This window comes from Dermacentor andersoni, chromosome 1, assembly GCF_023375885.2.
Source record: "Dermacentor andersoni chromosome 1, qqDerAnde1_hic_scaffold, whole genome shotgun sequence".
Lineage (NCBI taxonomy): Eukaryota > Metazoa > Arthropoda > Arachnida > Ixodida > Ixodidae > Dermacentor > Dermacentor andersoni.
This window is the reverse complement of record NC_092814.1, coordinates 238,630,110-238,648,857: the sequence shown is the minus strand read 5'-3', so window position 1 is coordinate 238,648,857 and position 18,748 is coordinate 238,630,110. Positions and strand designations below refer to the sequence as shown.

At 44.9% G+C, this 18,748-nt stretch overlaps 1 protein-coding gene across 1 annotated transcript in view; it reads left to right on the top strand.

The window, feature by feature from the left end:
• Window positions 1-10,759, top strand: part of Cad87A (cadherin 87A) — a 94,970-nt gene extending 84,211 nt beyond the window's left edge. Inside the window, exons 39-45 of the mRNA XM_050196375.2 lie at window positions 4,793-4,917; window positions 5,696-5,724; window positions 5,937-5,970; window positions 6,082-6,105; window positions 6,257-6,281; window positions 6,398-6,616; window positions 8,840-10,759. Coding sequence (XP_050052332.1) covers window positions 4,793-4,917; window positions 5,696-5,724; window positions 5,937-5,970; window positions 6,082-6,105; window positions 6,257-6,281; window positions 6,398-6,616; window positions 8,840-9,016 — 633 coding nt within the window. The 3' untranslated portion in view covers window positions 9,017-10,759. The remainder of the gene's footprint in view (window positions 1-4,792; window positions 4,918-5,695; window positions 5,725-5,936; window positions 5,971-6,081; window positions 6,106-6,256; window positions 6,282-6,397; window positions 6,617-8,839) is intronic.
• The last annotated feature ends 7,989 nt before the right edge of the window (window positions 10,760-18,748 follow it).

The following is an 18,748-nucleotide window of genomic DNA, read 5'->3' as shown; positions in this document are numbered from 1 at the left end:
TCGTTTACCCGCGTTTGTTGCCTCACCCAATCTGCTCTTTTCTTATCCCTTAACGTTACACCCATCATTCTTCTTTCCATAGCTCGTTGCGTCGTCCTCAATTTCAGCAGAACCCTTTTCGTAAGCCTCCAGGTTTCTGCTCCATATGTGAGTACTGGTAACACACAGCTGTTGTACACTTTCCTTTTGAGGGATAGTGGCAACCTGCTGTTCATGATTTGAGAATGCCTGCCAAACGCACCCCAACCCATTCTTATTCTTCTGGTTATTTCAGTCTCATGATCCGGATCCGTGGTCACTACCTGCCCTAAGTAGATGTATTCCCTTACCACTTCCAGTGCTTCCAGTGCGTAAACTGCTGTTCTTTTCCGAGACTGTTAAACAATACTTTAGTTTTCTGCAGATTAATTTTCAGACCCACCCTTCTGCTTTGCCTCTCCAGGTCAGTGAGCATGCATTGCAATTGGTCTCCTGAGTTACTAAGCAAGGCAATATCATCAGCGAATCGCAAGTTGCTAAGGTATTCTCCATCAACTTTTATCCCCAATTCTTCCCACTCCAGGCCTCTGAATACCTCCTGTAAACATGCTGTGAATAGCATTGGAGATATCGTATCTCCCTGTCTGACGCCTTTCTTTATAGGGATTTTGTTGCTTTCTTTGTGGAGGACTACGGTGGCTGTGGAGCCGCTATAGATATCTTCCAGTATTTTTACATATGGCTCATCTACACCCTGATTCCGTAATGCCTCCATGACTGCTGAGGTTTCGACTGAATCAAACGCTTTCTCGTAATCAATGAAAGCTATATATAAGGGTTGGTTATATTCTGCGCATTTCTCTATCACTTGATTGATAGTGTGAATATGGTCTATTGTTGAGTAGCCTTTACGGAATCCTGCCTGGTCCTTTGGTTGACAGAAGTCTAAGGTGTTCCTGATTCTATTTGCGATTACCTTAGTAAATACTTTGTAGGCAACCGACAGTAAGCTGATCGGTCTATAATTTTTCAAGTCTTTGGCGTCCCCTTTCTTATGGATTAGGATTATGTTACCGTTCTTCCAAGATTCCGGTACGCTCGAGGTTATGAGGCATTGCGTATACAGGGTGGCCAGTTTCTCTAGAACAATCTGACCACCATCCTTCAACAAATCTGCTGTTACCTGATCCTCCCCAGCTGCCTTCCCCCTTTGCATAGCTCCTAAGGCTTTCTTTACTTCTTCTGGCGTTACCTGTGGGATTTCGAATTCCTCTAGGCTATTCTCTCTTCCACTATCGTCGTGGGTGCCACTGGTACTGTATAAATCTCTATAGAACTCCTCAGCCACTTGAACTATCTCATCCATATTAGTAACGATATTGCCGGCTTTGTCTCTTAACGCACACATCTGATTCTTGCCTATTCCTAGTTTCTTCTTCACTGTTTTTAGGCTTCCTCCGTTCCTGAGAGCCTGTTCAATTCTATCCATATTATAGTTCCTGATGTCCGCTGTCTTACGCTTGTTGATTAACTTAGAAAGTTCTGCCAGTTCTATTCTAGCTGTAGGATTAGAGGCTTTCATACATTGGCGTTTCTTGATCAGATCTTTCGTCTCCTGCGATAGCTTACTGGTTTCCTGTCTAACGGCGTTACCACCGACTTCTATTGCGCACTCCTTAATGATGCCCATGAGATTGTCGTTCATTGCTTCAACACTAAGGTCCTCTTCCTGAGTTAAAGCCGAATACCTGTTCTGTAGTTTGATCCGGAATTCCTCTAGTTTCCCTCTTACCGCTAACTCATTGATTGGCTTCTTGTGTACCAGTTTCTTTCGTTCCCTCTTCAAGTCTAGGCTAATTCGAGTTCTTACCATCCTGTGGTCACTGCAGCGTACCTTGCCGAGCACGTCTACATCTTGAATGATGCCAGGGTTCGCGCAGAGTATGAAGTCGATTTCATTTCTAGTCTCACCATTCGGGCTCCTCCACGTCCACTTTCGACTAACCCGCTTGCGGAAAAAGGTATTCATTATCCGCATATTATTCTGTTCTGCAAACTCTACTAATAATTCTCCTCTACTATTCCTAGAGCCTATGCCATATTCCCCCACTGACTTGTCTCCAGCCTGCTTCTTGCCTACCCTGGCATTGAAGTCACCCATCAGTATAGTGTATTTTGTTCTGACTTTACCCATCGCCGATTCTACGTCTTCATAAAAGCTTTCGACTTCCTGGTCATCATGACTAGATGTAGGAGCGTAGACCTGTACAACCTTCATTTTGTACCTCTTATTAAGTTTCACAACAAGACATGCCACCCTCTCGTTAATGCTATAGAATTCCTGTATGTTACCAGCTATTTCTTTATTAATCAGGAATCCGACTCCTAGTTCTCGTCTCTCCGCTAAGCCCCGGTAACACAGTACATGCCCGCTTTTTAGCACTGTATATGCTTCTTTTGTCCTCCTAACCTCACTGAGCCCTATTATATCCCATTTACTACCCTCTAATTCTTCCAATAACACTGCTAGACTCGCCTCACTAGATAGCGTTCTAACGTTAAACGTTGCCAGGTTCAGATTCCAATGGCGGCCTGTCCGGAGCCAGGTATTCTTAGCACCCTCTGCAGCGTCACAGATCTGACCGCCGCCGTGGTCAGTTGCTTCGCGGCTGCTGGGGACTGAGGGCCGGGGTTCGATTGTTGTATTCATATAGGAGGTTGTGGCCAAGTACTGCACCAGGGTGGCCAATCCTGCTCTGGTGAGAGAGTGCGTTACCGGTTCTGGTCACCGGGTTCAGGCCGCACTCCAGGCCTGTTTGTGCAATTTTCTCAACACACGGTTTTTTTTTTGTATTTTCCGGTGGAGAATTGCGCGGCACCGGGATTTGAATCACTGTCCTCTTGCACTGGAGACGGATACTCTACCGTCCCCGCAGGAGTTAAATTAAAAATTAATTTATGGGGTTTTACGTGACAAAACCACTTTCTGATTATTCACGCCGTAGTGGAGGACTCCGAAAATTTCGAACACCTGGGGTTCTTTAACGTGCACCTAATTCTAAGTACACGGGTGTTTTCGCATTTCGCCCCCATCGAAATGGGGCCGCCGTGGTCGGGGTCCGATCCCGCGACCTCGTGCTCAGCAGTCTAACACCATAACCACTGAGCAACCACGGCGGGTCCCGCAGGAGTTGTACGCCTCATTTAACCTACAGTGGTGCCCTATTTGATCAGTCAAGGTGGACCAATCTGAGCTCGGTTATACCGCATGGATGGCACTCGGCTAGAGAACCTGGTATTTATGACCTGCGCATGTGTGGCCACACATAATTGAGGATATATATTTTTTTTTTTTAGGAGGGTTTCCGTACAGTGATAAAATGAAGGAAAAGACATTAAAAAGAAAGAAAAAAAAAAGGGGGAAAAAAGGAACATAACATGTGATTTGAACTCGTGACCCTATAATGTTGCCCGGAAAGGTAGCTCAGTCGGTTGGTTCGTCAAGCCACCGGTTACTTTCAAGCGCCATAGCTCCTGCTCCGAGCCTCATACTTATGTGGAAAGGGACTGATGATGTCCGCGACAGTCGATTCCGAGTGGTTGGAAGGCATACTTTCTAGGAAAAATGGCCGCTCGAGGAGAAGAGCGAACTCGAGCGGCTTTAGAGGCTAGGAAAACTGCCTTAAAATATTTAGACTTGAGGGAAAGCTTCGTTAACAAACTATAACAAGGCAATCAGCACTCGAATACGACGAGAGAAATTACTGAGACGTGGAAAATTTCCCAGAAAAAAAAAAAATCTGGTTTGCGAGACAAATGCTTGTATGTATTGAACCTCTTAAAAGATGAGGGGGGAAATATGCGCTCACCGAGAGGGCATCGTCAGCACGAGACCATCACAAGGCACCTTACAGAGATGTGGAGAGCTTCGCGGCCGGAACGAAGCCTCCACTCTCCGCCGGCCAAGAGGGGAAAACGCGCTTTCCGATCGCTCAAGGTTGCGCGGACAAAGCATAACTCTAGCGTCTAGGAAAAGCTTAACCAGGTGCAATGGCGGCACGCATAGCGTGGGAAGCTAGCCGCCAGAATAACTATACCAAGGACTGCTGCTGACGAGGGCGAAATACCTTCGTGTAATTATAATAACCCTAATAGGACTACTTTCGAAAGAAAAAAAAAGGAAACGGCCCAGAGGGCTATACTACGAGAGCTATGACTGATAGTTTTCTATATATATATATAGATGTATGGGATCGCATGCGCGCGCTGTTGCTTTGGCCAAATAATATAGTTGCAAACTTCGAAACGGACTTTGCGTGCGTGCGTGCGTGCGTGCGTGATGTGAATTTTGCCTAGTCACTTATTTTGTAAACGCAAACGCGTTGAAGTAATAAATGAATGAATAATAAATGAATCACCGTCCCTAAACACTTAAAAAAAAAGTGAACATGTATTTGCTGTCGCTTCAGGTATGACTGTTCATTCTTTTGTATCAAATTCAGTATTTCTGTTACGTATTTCATGTACTTTTCATTTTTTTGTGTATGTATCCACTTTGTGTACCATGCTTGCCCTGTGTGCTTGAGTGTTTTGTGCACTGGGAATGGGTCGGGGAAGGGGACTGACACTTAGTCAGGCATTCGTGCCTTTTTGTCAGCCTCTTTGACAGAGATTCTTTGTATTTTATTTCTGTCAAAATAAACATTCATTCATTCATTCATTCATTCATTCAAGTGGCCGGTTGACTATGGGTACAGCCGAGCACTGCAGTTTTGAATAAACATTCATTCATGTATATTTCTTTGTGGTGCAGCCAGCCCGAGTTGGCATCAGCAAACAAGAGTTCGATTTGGCCTTGGCTGTGTTGATCGCGATGCTGGTGGTGATATTTGTCGGCGTCGTGACCATGATGGTCTGTTGTACCTGCTTGAAGTCGTGGTAAGCTGAACGCGTTCCTCTTCTGCCTGCATCTTTCTGTTCCGATATAATGTTCCCGTTAAATTAACACGCATTGTTCAATTTAATGGCCAAGCCCTGCTTAACACAGTGACACTTGCTATTTCGCTCACGCGAAAACTGCCTCCCTTGTGTACGGGATTTTGCCATGTTTGCATGGGCTGAACTTCAATGCGAAATTGCTCGTGCGACATAACGGATAGCCAACAAAACCCATTTTGCAGAGTGACGCCAGGGTGCTATAGCTGTTTTCTATATTTTGATCGATTAATACGTTTCGATCTGAAAAAAAGATTGCGAAAACAACTTCTAGACTGTTCTATTTTTGTCTTTATAAACCAAATCTAACGGGCCTGGGCAGCACAGTAAACGCGCCTTTCAAGAAGAAAATTACAGCCGGTGCGATACGCCTACGGGAGAATTCGAATTACACAGGTGTGGTCATTGCATACCTTAAAATTGTCGCACTAAATAGCTACATGCGAAACGCTCCCACGACATACCTTACAAACGATTGAGTCAACATACATTAGCGCATGCGTAGATAATCTTTATCCAAACAAACAAAATGAAGGATACGACTGTGGTAAAATTACATATCTGATGCATTTGGTAAAATAAATGTCACAGCCCAGTAGCGCAGGCTGGACAAGGACGCAAAGAAATTATTATACGCACATTCCATGTAGTTTAGTTTGTGATGTAGCACGCTAGATGCTTCTGTTTCCCTTCGTTTCAATTTCGAAACTCTTGTTTTCAGGTATGCCTATAAAGCCAAGGAAGCTTTGGGTACGTACGAAATAGCGTTCAGTTCTGGTGTCCAAGTGAAAATCTCTGCCTGTGTACAGTACTGCCAAGTTGATAAAAGGGGCAGGACCTCTGTCAAGCTTGCGAGCTTTTAGTCCTGTCTCTTTCTCTGTTCAAGAGAAAATAAAGACTGAATTGAATTGAAAGTTATAAAAAAGAAGACACGACATGTCTTACATTTCGTTTATATGCAGTGCGGCACGACGAAAGTCCCCCGGTGACCACTACGTAAGCATTCTTCCGCTGTGTAAATGCATAACGGGAAACACGGTAACCATATTGACACTTATAATATCAACAAATCTCTCTTTCTTTCTTTCTTTTCTTTCTCTTTTTCAGAGAGAACCCACTGTGGACAGAACAGTAAGTTCCGCGCAGGCGCTGCTGTGTCTCGTGCAGTGAACTGAGATTTATTTTCCGCTTTGTCTTATTTCGTTGCATCGCTTTGCGCGAATTGACCGATTTTCTCTTTTGTGTTTTCCTTTTCTTTTCTTTTATCCGGCTCCCGTTGCAGGAAGCTCAAGATCTACGAAGAACAGGTGAGTAGCCCGTTCTACGTTTTTTCCAAGAGCGTGAGCTAAGCACCCATCGCCCCCCCCCCCCCCCCCCTTTCTCCGCCCGGCAACAACCCCGCACACTCGTTCGCGCCTTGCAGGAGCTGAGCATGAGCGTGGCGCCTGACAACTTGGTGACCACGGAGGCGGACATCGCCGCCTTCAGCTTCAACGACGACACGAGCAGCGCCGTGTATGCAACGCTGCGGCGCAACAGCGTCAGTCACGTGGGCGCCGAGTCGCGCAACGGCTACTCGACCCTGGCGAGCCACCGGCCCACGGCCTCGTCGCGCAGGCAGCGCGAGCCGGACGCCGCAGACGTGAGGACGATTCGTGCTGCTCGCTCCCTCGCGCACCCTTTCCCTGCCGCCGCATAGCGCCGCCGTGAGCCACTCACTGCACAGTAGCGAAGAAGCGACGGTCGGTAGGAAATGAAAACTGGTGGGAAAAGTCTGATAGTCGGTATATACGCGAGAAAAACATTCAATGCCTACACAGAAGCCGGTTAGCAACAAACACGTGTTCCTGCATTACGCAGAACTAAACGTGTATAAAACGGGTAAAAATCGCGCTTCCCTATTGGTGTGAGGTTCACTTTCTATTTTTATCTTCTTTAGGCTTTCTTTTCTATTTCGAATGAATGGGTACGCTCTGAGAAAAATCGGTAGACCTATAGTCCGATACAACTTTAGAAAAAAGGGGAGGCCCCGCCCACATGAACGAAGCGCGACAGCCGATTGCCTCCGCGACTGAAATAGTCCCGCTCGAAAAATCGTGCTCCTGAAACGCGCAAGTCTCGGTATAAATAAAGACTTTTGTATTTTGATGACTGGTTTAGTAGAGCTCTCATGTGCTACAGCACATGCCGGATAGCGACAGAAAAATAACCCCGTGCCTTCTAGAACGCTGCCCGTCGTCCGCTCCTTAGCTTCATTACAAGTAACCAAAGTAGATGGAGCAGCTCTGCATGGCTTCTGCGCTTGTTCGCATGTACATGGCGTATCTACTGCTCGTTTTTCAAGTTTAAAATGAATCAGTTGCTATTGAAAAAGTACTTATATAAAACAATGCATTCATCGCTGAAGCACACAGCTGCGTGCCGTAAGGTCACGTAACCATATCTGTTCCCGCTCGTTGCCTGACGGCATAAATGTTACTGCATATTTGCAGATTGTGTCAATTACTTAGGTACGGAATAGTTTCTTTTTTTTTTAATCTGATATATATATATATATATATATATACGGTGATCAAAAAGATGCAAACGCCACGTAGCTGGACAGAAGCAAGGTAATGTTGTTTGCCGTCGCTTAGACGCTTAGAGATAGATTTTTTGCATTCCGCCTAATTACATAACTAGAATGAATTCATTAATCAACCTCTCAAATATTATAATCACATCAAAAGTGTCAATGAGAAAATTTCAAAGCAACATCAAAAACTCCCAATACAGCTTTTTGTTGCTCAATACGTGCTACATAAGAGCGTTTTTCCGAGCGTGAAAAAAAGCCCGCGAATACACGCAGAATTGCCGCGCGACTGGCCGTTCGAGGCACTTTGCGTGTATTCGCGAGCTTCTTCGATGCTTGCAAAAACATTTTTATGTAGCACGTAGTGTGAAGACCGATTAAGGCTAATTATGTAATTAGGCGGAGCGCAAAAAAAAATCTGAGTGTCTCCAAGCGACGGCAAACAACATTACCTTGGTTGTGTCCAGATACGTGGCATTTGCATACTTTTAAAGTTCGGCTAAAGTTACGCGGGACACCCTCTATAAAGGGTGTTTCAGCTAACACTTTCAAAAAACTTATAAAATTGCCTGTGGCAGACAACACAATTCTAGTCCATGAGCTAGTGTACGCAAAGAGACGGACATTTCTTGCACAAAAACTTGAAATGCATAGTCGGCTAATCAGCAAAAAATTACTAATTAATTTTTTAGCTAATATGGTATGGCACACAGGGCAATTTACAAATTATGGCGGGTGGGAATGCAAGGCATATCCACTTGAAAAGAAGTGTGTGGGTGACACCATTTACGTGATATGGGCCATGAAACTTGCGGTAACAATGCACTGTCGTTCCTCTTACTTTCTTAACACAACGTCGTTTTGTGCACTGGAGCACAAAAGTAACTGGAACGCCAACGCGTTTCTCCGCAAAGTTCGGGAATAAATATCTCGAAACTGGTGTCATCCCGTGAATTCGTTTCAAGTGGATCCGCCTAGCTAATTTCCCGGCTACAATTTGTAAATTGCAATATGTGCCATAAGATCATCAGTTAGAAACTTAATTAGTGATTTTTGTTAATTAACCAATTCTAAATTTCAATTTCTTGTGCAAGTAATGTCCGCCTCTTCGAGTAGACCAGCTCAGGGACTAGAATTATGCTATCTGCCACAGGGAATTTAAAAAAAAAAAATTTTGAATGTGTTCGCTGAAGCATCCGGTATATGTGTGCGTCCGGCCGAACTTGAGAGATCATTGGCGGGACGTGATCGCCTTCAAGGCCGAGCACTCAGCTTTTTTCTCGTGCTTTTCAGAACCACGAGTACCATGAGCTGCACTCAAGCGACGCCCGTCCCACCGGGGACAGCACTCCGTTCAGCACGTTCAGGCCCACGGGGAAGAACACACCGACCACAGAAGGGAGGCTCTTCCAAGAAGCGAGTTCCTCTCATAAAAGCAACGAACCTGTTCTAGTGGCCGAGCTCTTATAGGACGATATATTCATTCTTAAGGCTGGCGATGACGCCGTCACCCCTCCGGTAGCAACGCTTCGCTGACGAAATCCAGCAGCCGCAACTGCTTCATCTTTTCTTTGTGTGTGGATCTGCGTGTGAGAGTGTGTGTGTGCTCGCGCTTGCAAGTGTTCGTTGTTATCAGCCCGGTGTGAATAATTCCGGTGCTTCGTGCGCGGTCACAAGCGTGACATCTTGGCGCGAAGAGCGGGCGGAACGTTCGTCCGCGTCCTCGTACTGCGACGTTCATCGTCTTTTGGCCAAATGAAGTTTAGAGGAAAAACGAGAGGACTTACAGAGGCGTCGTCGCATCGCTCGATGTTGAGCAATTTTTCACTGTGTGTGCCAGTTGGGAGGCCTACTTCGGAGCTCACCTGTTTTCTTCCACATAAGACCTCGCAAAGGACGCTCACAAGATGTCGTCGGGTGCTTTTGATGGCAGCCTTCCCTGGTCACTGCTTCATGAATAAGCGTTTTCTCCTATAATATCAGATAGCGTGCCATGCTCGCAGTTGTGTTCATCAAGCATCAAGGCCAAAATATCAATGAACAAGGAGTGTGCGAAACAACGGATACGGTGAATCTCTCTAAAAAACGAAATCGCGCTTCTCCTACAGGTATTTCCTGGCCACGGTACACTGACACTACATGCGTAACGCCCGCGTTCGCTTTTCATCCTTCTGCTGACTTTATTGTAACGAGAATCTACTGTATCGCCAGAACACAGATATATATGATCAGTTTTTTTATATTATGATTTAATAGAGATTTACGCTGAACGGCCAAGGTCATTAGTCAAATCGCAATCTTGGCAATAATACTTATTGGGACAGGCGTACATCATGCGCAAGGATGTCATCGGCGAAAACTTATGACGGTGTGGCTAATCAGCTAAAGAACATTTTTGGGCATCTCATTAGCTATTTTAAAACATATACTTGCATTGCTTATTTAAAATTTGCAATAAACCATTCTGTAAATTTATTACAATGCGCTTCGATATATCGCTAATGTTTGCATTGGCATCGCCTAATCACGCACCAAAGGCGCAACACGCTTGCTGCTAGCCATAGGTGCTTCACTATTTTACGCGCGATTTAGCCTCACTTTTTCAATTTTAGTCTAACTTTACCATGATGATGTACCCAGCGCAAGAAGGGGCACAGAACACAAGAAAGGGGACAAGGACAAGTCCTTGTCGTCTTTCATGTGTTCTGTGTCCCCCCTTGCGCTGGTTACGTCATGGAATACCAACTAACCCGCTCTCACACCTTGCTTCAGTCTAACTTTACGCCTCCTTGACATACGCCTGCCCGCACAGAGTAGCTGCAAAGATGAAATTAGCAGAAGGACCACCCCTTTTTGTAAATAAGTATACAGCGACTAAAAGGTCCCACGGTATATCCAAACGCACACACGTACACTCACGCAGGCTGATGTGCCATGTTATGGGCATGTTAGTGCGTGTAACACACATTTACACATACCAAGGTTCTACATGCGCAGGCACGAAGATATACGAAGAAAATAAGTGTGCTCTGATATCTGCAATTTTCTTTCTATCCCGGTCCGCTGTTCGTTGTTTTCCTATCAACGCGCATAAAACATGCGTTACCAACAGAAGCCACGACCCAACAATAAATTCCAGGTTGCATGCATTCCGCGTCGTGCATCAGCTTATTTATTTGTGTATTGTGCCAATAAAAACGTAGATAAAAATTGTCTTGCCAAGGCGGCAGCGTCTTCTTTCCATATGAAGTTACATGCTTGCATACTAAGAGACAGCTTCAAGTTATCATAGGTATATCTCGTACCTCTAGGTTCAACCTAAATAATGATGGATATTTCACATTAAAATATGTTTACTGTAAGAAAAAAAGTGCGGGGGTGGGAGGGGGAAGAAAAAAAAGCCTGTCAGGCTGTAGTAACAGACGGCAACAAACCTGACGCAACAGCGAATCTCTGCTTATATTCACAAAACAACCCTTGCGTACAAGCGTTTCTTGGTTGGCCAGCGCTACGGCGCCCGCTACCCATGACAGGGCGATCGCCATTGCATGTTTCAATAGCAGATGTCACTTGCCTAAGAAAAGCTTTGTGAATACGGGCTTTGACGTATTACCGGAATTTATTTACTGGTTCTCCGCACGTTTACTCTGGAAAGAGGACCTAAGTTCTCATAATAACGCGGCGCTGGTGCATTGACCGAAGCTATACATAGGAATTACTAGACTAGGAACGGCCTTGAGTATTTGTGTGTTTCAGTAAGCCGTGCCATTGGGTTTCAAAGTCGAAGGCATGTCCGTGTAACTGTGATGGACTTGCCCACTTATTGGCTATTTATTCTCCTTTGCCAGAATGCTTCGCTGTGTTCCGTAATAGACAACCTTCAAACGGTCTTGCTCAGAACACTATCGAAAAGTGAGACCTGTCATAGAGAGAGAGGAAAGGCAGGGATGTTAAACAGGAGCAAATCTCCGGCTTGCTACCCTGCACGTGGGTTGGGGAAAAGAGGTGAAAAGGAGGAGGAGAAGTGGGTAGAGAGAGAGAGACAAGAATCGGGAAGTGCTAAAAGCTTTCAGTGAGTTATGTAGATTGCAAAAAGCACAACGATGATTTAACAGTCTTCTCATTGGATATAGAATTAAGTTTACGTTGGAAGATTGCCTCTCCTATGGAGGTCGGTCGGCGAACTTGTTGCGAGCGGCGGTTATTAAGTGAACGTCTCTGCGCGCTATAATGAGGACACTGGCACAGAATATGGCTCATGGTTTCTTCTTCACCGCAGTGACCACAGGCTGTAGTGTCAGCCATTCCTATGCGGGAGACCTAGACATTGGTGAACGCCACGTCCAACCATAGTCTGCATAAGAGGGTCACGTCTCTTTGGGGCAGTCCATTTATGTGCTTGTGTGAGAAGACAAATGTTTCCAAGTAATAAGTAAGCTGTTAAAAGCTGTAATGTCCGTGCGAATTGCATCACATTAAAAGGTGTCTCGTATACGTTCTTACATACTTGTCAGAGCTGCATTCCGACCAACAACATCTTGATTGCGTGATTTCTCAGGGAGTACTTCATATTTCTAGGGCATAGTTTCCAGAGTCTCAATGGGACACAGAAGTGTTTACAATGTGGTCCACACGTTCGCATAAGCACTGTGGGCCTGAAAAAAACCAATTTGGCTAACCAAGTGATAATTGTCGACACCGTATATATATATATATATATATATATATATATATATATATATATATATATATATATATATATCATCATCATCATCATCAGCCTGATTACGCCCACTGCAGGGCAAAGGCCTCTCCCATACTTCTCCAACTACCCCGGTCATGTACTAATTGTGGCCATGTTGACCCTCCAAACTTCCTAATCTCATCTGCCCACCTAACTTTCTGTCGCCCCCTGCTACGCTTCCCTTCCCTCGGAATCCAGTCCGTAACCCTTAATGACCATCGGTTATCTTCCCTCCTCATTACATGTCCTGCCCATGCCCATTTCTTTTTCTTGATTTCAACTAAGATGTCATTAACGCGCGTTTGTTCCCTCACCCAATCTGCTCTTTTCTTATCCCTTAACGTTACACCTATCATTCTTCTTTCCATAGCTCGTTGCGTCGTCCTCAATTTAAGTAGAACCCTTTTCGTAAGCCTCCAGGTTTCTGCCCCGTACGTGAGTACTGGTAAGACACAGCTGTTATACACTTTTCTCTTGAGGGATAATGGCAACCTGCTGTTCATGATCTGCGAATGCCTGCCAAACGCACCCCAGCCCATTCTTATTCTTCTGATTACTTCACTCTCATGATCTGGATCAGCAGTCACTACCTGTCCTAAGTAGATGTATTCTTTTACCACTTCCAGTGCCTCGCTACCTATCGTAAACTGCTGTTCCCTTCCGAGACTGTTAAACATTACTTTAGTTTTCTGCAGATTCATTTTTAGTCCCACCCTTCTGCTCTGCCTCTCCAGATCAGTGAGCATGCATTGCAGTTGGTCCCCTGAGTTACTAAGCAAGGCAATATCATCAGCGAAGCGCAAGTTACTAAGGTATTCTCCATTTACTCTTATCCCCAATTCTTCCCAATCCAGGTCTCTGAATACCTCCTGTAAACACGCTGTGAATAGCATTGGAGAGATCGTATCTCCCTGCCTGACGCCTTTCTTTATTGGGATTTTGTTGCTTTCTTTATGGAGGAGTACAGTGGCTGTGGAGCCGCTATAGATATCTTTCAGTATTTTTACATACGGCTCGTCTACACCCTGATTCCGCAATGCCTCCATGACTGCTGAGGTTTCGACTAAATTATATATATATATATATAAGCACCTAAAATAAATTACACGCCACATATATATGAGACCTGGCTCGTGCTATTATTATATATTAATTAACTCAATTATGTTAGCATTCAAACAATAAGTCTGAGTTAACAAGTAAGAGAACGTTTGTGCTCGTAGCACCACAGTGAGCACAGCATTATGCTCTGTGCTGTTTATCCTAACAATACCATACAATAACCCGCCGTGGTTGCTCAGTGGCTATGGTGTTGGGCTGCTGAGCACAAGGTCGCGGGATCGAATCCCGGCCACAGCGGCCGCATTTCGATGGGGGCGAAATGCGAAAACACCCATGTACTTAGATTTAGGAGCACGTTAAAGAACCCCAGGTAGTCAAAATTTCCGGAGTCCTCCACTACGGCGTGCCTCATAATCAGAAAGTGGTTTTGGCACGTAAAACCTCATAATTTAATTTTAATTTAATACCATACAATACACAATGTCATGTCTCTCCACACTGAGACTCGCTCTGTAGGGTCTAACTTAAAAATACAATTAAGAGCCACAGCTAGCTGTGGCTCTTGTGTTAAATCTTTTCATGTAGGTGCCTAGGTATACTGAAGGTACAGATTTAACCTCCATGTCGAGACACTTTGAAGAAATATTAATAAAACATTAGCAACACTGCGGCTATAAGATTCACATGCGCACGGATAACAATGCGTGTTTGAGCTGCAGTGGGAAACACCCAACTATCTACAGCAAGCGCCATATTCGGTCGGCGGCCTTCGGCCATCCTTATAGCATCGAAAAGTACAACCTATCCCCCTTGGAGTTGCCAGAAAAGACTTTAGTGTCTGCTTAGCCGTCTTGCAAAGCTCTAGTGTTTGATTATCTTACATTCTAATACTGCAATAATTATTATAATCTCTTATAATTTGTTTCTTTGTAACTTGGAAATTTCGTGCTCCACTCTGGCATCCGTATCTACTTGCAAGTCGCCGTGCTACTAGCCACGCAGTATCCACGCTGCAGTGATGGAGGTCACCTAAAAACTTCCGTCACCCATCGCTTCTTCATTTTCCAGAACGGTTCTTCGTGGTGAAGAACGTTTGCTTTTTGCCTCTCGTGCTTCAAGTGTCGACCAAACCATGTCTCTTTGGATTGCTTCATTTGTCGTGCTGCCACTCGCGCCTGAGCCTAATTCACCAACCGTCCCTTGTTACGAGGAAGCTTTAGCTCGGGCCCAACTTCGATGCGGCCTATTCAAATACATGTAAAACGCAAAAACTTTTTCTGAGATAACTCCTGCACCGATTTTAATGAAATTTGTTGCATTTGAGAGAGAAAGTTAAATTCTAGTGACTGTAGGAAGAGGAATTTCAATTTAGGGCTTGAATTTTGTTAAAAAGATTTTCAAATATTCGACCGTCTGAAAGAAATGGAAGCACGAAGTTTACAAATTCACAGCTCAGCATCAAGAATAGATATCGCGGTTGTGTAAACGGCATCCATTAGATCATTCAAAGCGGACAAATTTGATATGTCATTTTAAACCTTACGTGAATTTGTTACGTTGTTTTGCAAAAGCTGCATTTCCATATTACTAAAAATTGTTTTATATTCATGTATAACATATCAATTTTGTCCGCTTTAGATGTACTATTAGATGCAATTCTCAGAATTGTATTATCATTTTTCGTCGTTGAGTTGCAGAGTTGTAAACTTGAAAGTGTCGTTTTTTGAACATTTGCGATTTTGGCCAATTTTTAATGAAACATTTACGACCTAACTCAAAAATTCGAAACCAACAGTCACTAGATTTTAAGTTCTTCTTTTAAATGCAACAAACCATGTCATATTCGGTGCAGTGGTTGCCGAGAAAAACGAATTCTCCTTTTACATGTATTTAGATAGGAGCACCCGAGCTAAAGCTTCCTCTTAATTCCAAGGATAGAATTGGATCTCCCATCGCAGGCATATTACTGCATTCGCAATTGTTTGACCTGGTACCATTGCACCATCCCACATTGCGCGAATTAATATTTCATATTTATTACCCCAAACTAGCATCGAAGATTGTAAGTTTGTGCAGTGTTCAGAAGTGATAACACGATGTGTAGCGATAAGCTTCATTGTCGTGTCATCGCAGTCATTCGTAATGTGCTGTTTGTGTCTTGCTTCGTGTGAGCTGTTTTGCGGGCTGCGATGCGCATTGGTGACTGCGAATACGTACAGAACGTTCGAGCGCTAGGGTTCTTACTTTTACGAGGCGTAAGTGTACTGTGATGTGTACGTGCAATGTGTCACAGTGGTGCTAGGCGTGTAAGTGTTCGTTTTATGCAATATGCATATGTTCTGAAGTGAACCGTGCACAAGTGTTGCGGGCGAGTTTTGGTTCCGGCCCTTTCTGCCTCGTTCACGTATCTTGTGTGTTTTTCAGAAGTTATTTCTGTGCTATGAAGGTGTTTATAATCGATGAGGGCAATATAAGGAACAGCTTAAAAGTTACATGAGTTTATGCGCGCTGTTCACTGTTCTCATGGACGCAAATTTCAGGCACTCTTCATTTTTGTCTTGTCCACATTGGTGTGAACAGCAGAAATCCTGAGGCGTATTTCTAGATTAAGCAAAGTATACAGGCTTATACTGAGGGATGTGAGCACCTTGCATGTGCAAAAAATTCAGCCGTCTTGTTGTTAGTGTCCGAGTACACAATGTTTGTGCAAACACCAGTGGCATGGCATGATGAACATATGTGTGAAAACTAGGTACTTCCTTTTGTTTCTTGACAAATTTGCATTTTTTTATAAAAAGCCACATGCACGTAACAAAGTATGAAGACGACAAAAACTGGTGTGGTCAATATATTATTCGAGGATTGTAGCAGAAGAACTTAAGGAAAACGGACACAGAATGGACGACTAGACAGGACGCAGCTGCACTGTCAACTGATCTCTTAATTGAAATTTCCTCTCTTATTTATTTCATCGCCGTATCTCTTCTCTTATCTGTCTGAGGCTGTCTCAAAAAGGTGACTTGTCAAGGCAACTGACAGTGTCCTTACACATTACGCTCCTGTTTCACTTATCTCAAATGCCTCAAGAATCTCCCGAGTTAGCCTATTGTTGTTCCTTTTCAGGACTTGCACTTCACGGAATTTGGGGGTGCATGTGCTTACTTAGCTATCTTGTCCCTTCTTGTTCATTTCGCAACGTTTGCAGTGCAAGGCCAGATTGCTGCCAGGGGTACCTGAAAGTGATGATGCGAGCTCTCTTGTTCAATCATTAAGGCATCCACCTGTTTGCCCTATGTATTGTTTTCCACAGGACATGGGGATGGTGTACACTACTCCTTTGACGCAATCGCAGTATCTGCTCTGGCGCGTGATCTGACATTGTGGTTCCTTTTTTTCCTGGTTCACTCGTGCGCACATACTTTTTCCCTTGTTTGGTGCTGAGCACACTACTCGGACGCCGTGTCTTTTACCAATATTGATGAGATTGTGGGTCAGTCCATGCACATATGGAATTTTTGTAGAATTATTTTTGGCATCCGCAACTTCAGGTCCGCTTTTGCTTTCTTATTTTCTTTGAATCTTCTCTATGATGCCTTCAGCTATGCTGCATAGCATTGACGCGGGGTACCCTGCATTTTTCATCCTCGTTAACTGCCGCTGAAAACTGTTCAGTTTGATGCTGGCATGATTTCTTTAATGCTGAACTAAACGCTGCACTCGCTATTGCCTTCTTTACAGTCTTGGAATGGCTTGACGTTAAGGGAAGAAATTGTTTCTGTGCTCTGGGCTCGTAGCACAGAAAGCTCTTGGAGAATGAGGGGATTAAGCGCACCATGTATGCAGATGACGTGACCATATGGTGTCCCGGGAGTAGTGAGGGCTATATCGAAAGTGTTCTGCAGGAGGCAGTAGATGTAATCGATACTTATGTGGATCCGACTGGGTTAAGGTGCTCCCCCTCCAAGTCGGAGCTGTTGCTGTACAGTCCCACTAGAAGGGGACCCAAGCCAAGGGGATGGATCCCCGTGGACAAGCTGAGCATTCAGCTTCGCACAAGAAATGGCGATCGCATACCTAGGGTAGATAAGATCAGGGTTTTGGGGATGCTGATTGAGTCGAACGGCGCCAACACGCTGACGATCCAGAAGATCATTGCCAAGACAGAAAATGCGGTACGCCTAGTGAAGAGAGTGGCCAACAGACAGACGGGGTTGAAGGAGGATAGTCTGATCAGGCTTATGCACGCATTTGTATTGTGTCACTTTACTTATGCGGCGGCCATGCACAAGTGGAAACCATCAGAGAAGGAGAAGCTTGACACGAATATTAGGAAAATCACTAAGAAAGTATTGGGAGTGCCAATGTGCACCAACACCGACCAACTTCTCCAGCTGTGAATTAATAATGCCTTGGATGAGATAGCTAAGGCTCAGGAGAGGACATAGATGGCGCGTCTCTTTACGACTAGCGCGGGTTGGCAGATTCTGAGAGAGTTAGGTGTTCCTCAGGAGACGATTTTGCAGCTTCACGTCGGTATTCCCTTGAAGGTCCGTAAGCGATGTCACGTCAAGCCTGTTCCCAGGAACATGCATCCGGAACGACATGTGGGTAGAAGAAAGGCCAGGGGGGCTTGCCTGCCGAGACTCATTCGTGATCAGAATCAGAAGGTTGGCTTCATCGATGCTTGTTTTAACGAGGAGAGGAAGGTGTTTACCGTAGTTGTCGTGGACAATGAGGGCAGTGTCGTTAACGCTGCTAGCATTCAGACTGATAGGCCAGAGGTTGCGGAGCAAGCGGCTATTGCGCTCGCCCTGGTTGACAGGCGCAGGCCTTTTGTATATAGTGATTCAAAGTCGGCCGTTAGAGCCTTTGAGAAAGGCTCGGTGGCTAATGTTGCCTTCAAAATTATGCAGACCTGCGAGATCTCTCACCACTACTTACGTTGGTTTCCTGCTCACCTTGGGATGATTGAGGGAGCCCCTATGAATCTCAATGACTGCTCATGAGGCAGCACGAGATCTTACCCTCCGCTCTGCCCCGCGCCACGGCGTGGCGGTACTCCCTGAGAACAGACTCCCCTTCCACATACAATGAGATCACGAAGTATTACCTTCTTAATCGCAGGGTTTACGGTTTGCCGCATCCTAAACTAAATAGGGCTCAGGCACTCACATTACGCTTACTACAGACTGGTACTTATCCTTGCTCACGGAGGCTGAACATGTTTTATCCGGAGACGTATACAGAGCCTTATTTCCACAGGATTGTGGTGCTTTATCCACGCTCGAACACATGATCTGGTCTTGCGAAAGAATTGAAGATTCGGCGATCAAGGACGCGTCCAGGTTGGAGGCTGCACTTCGCAGCCCGGACCTGGATGAACAATTCTGGGCTGT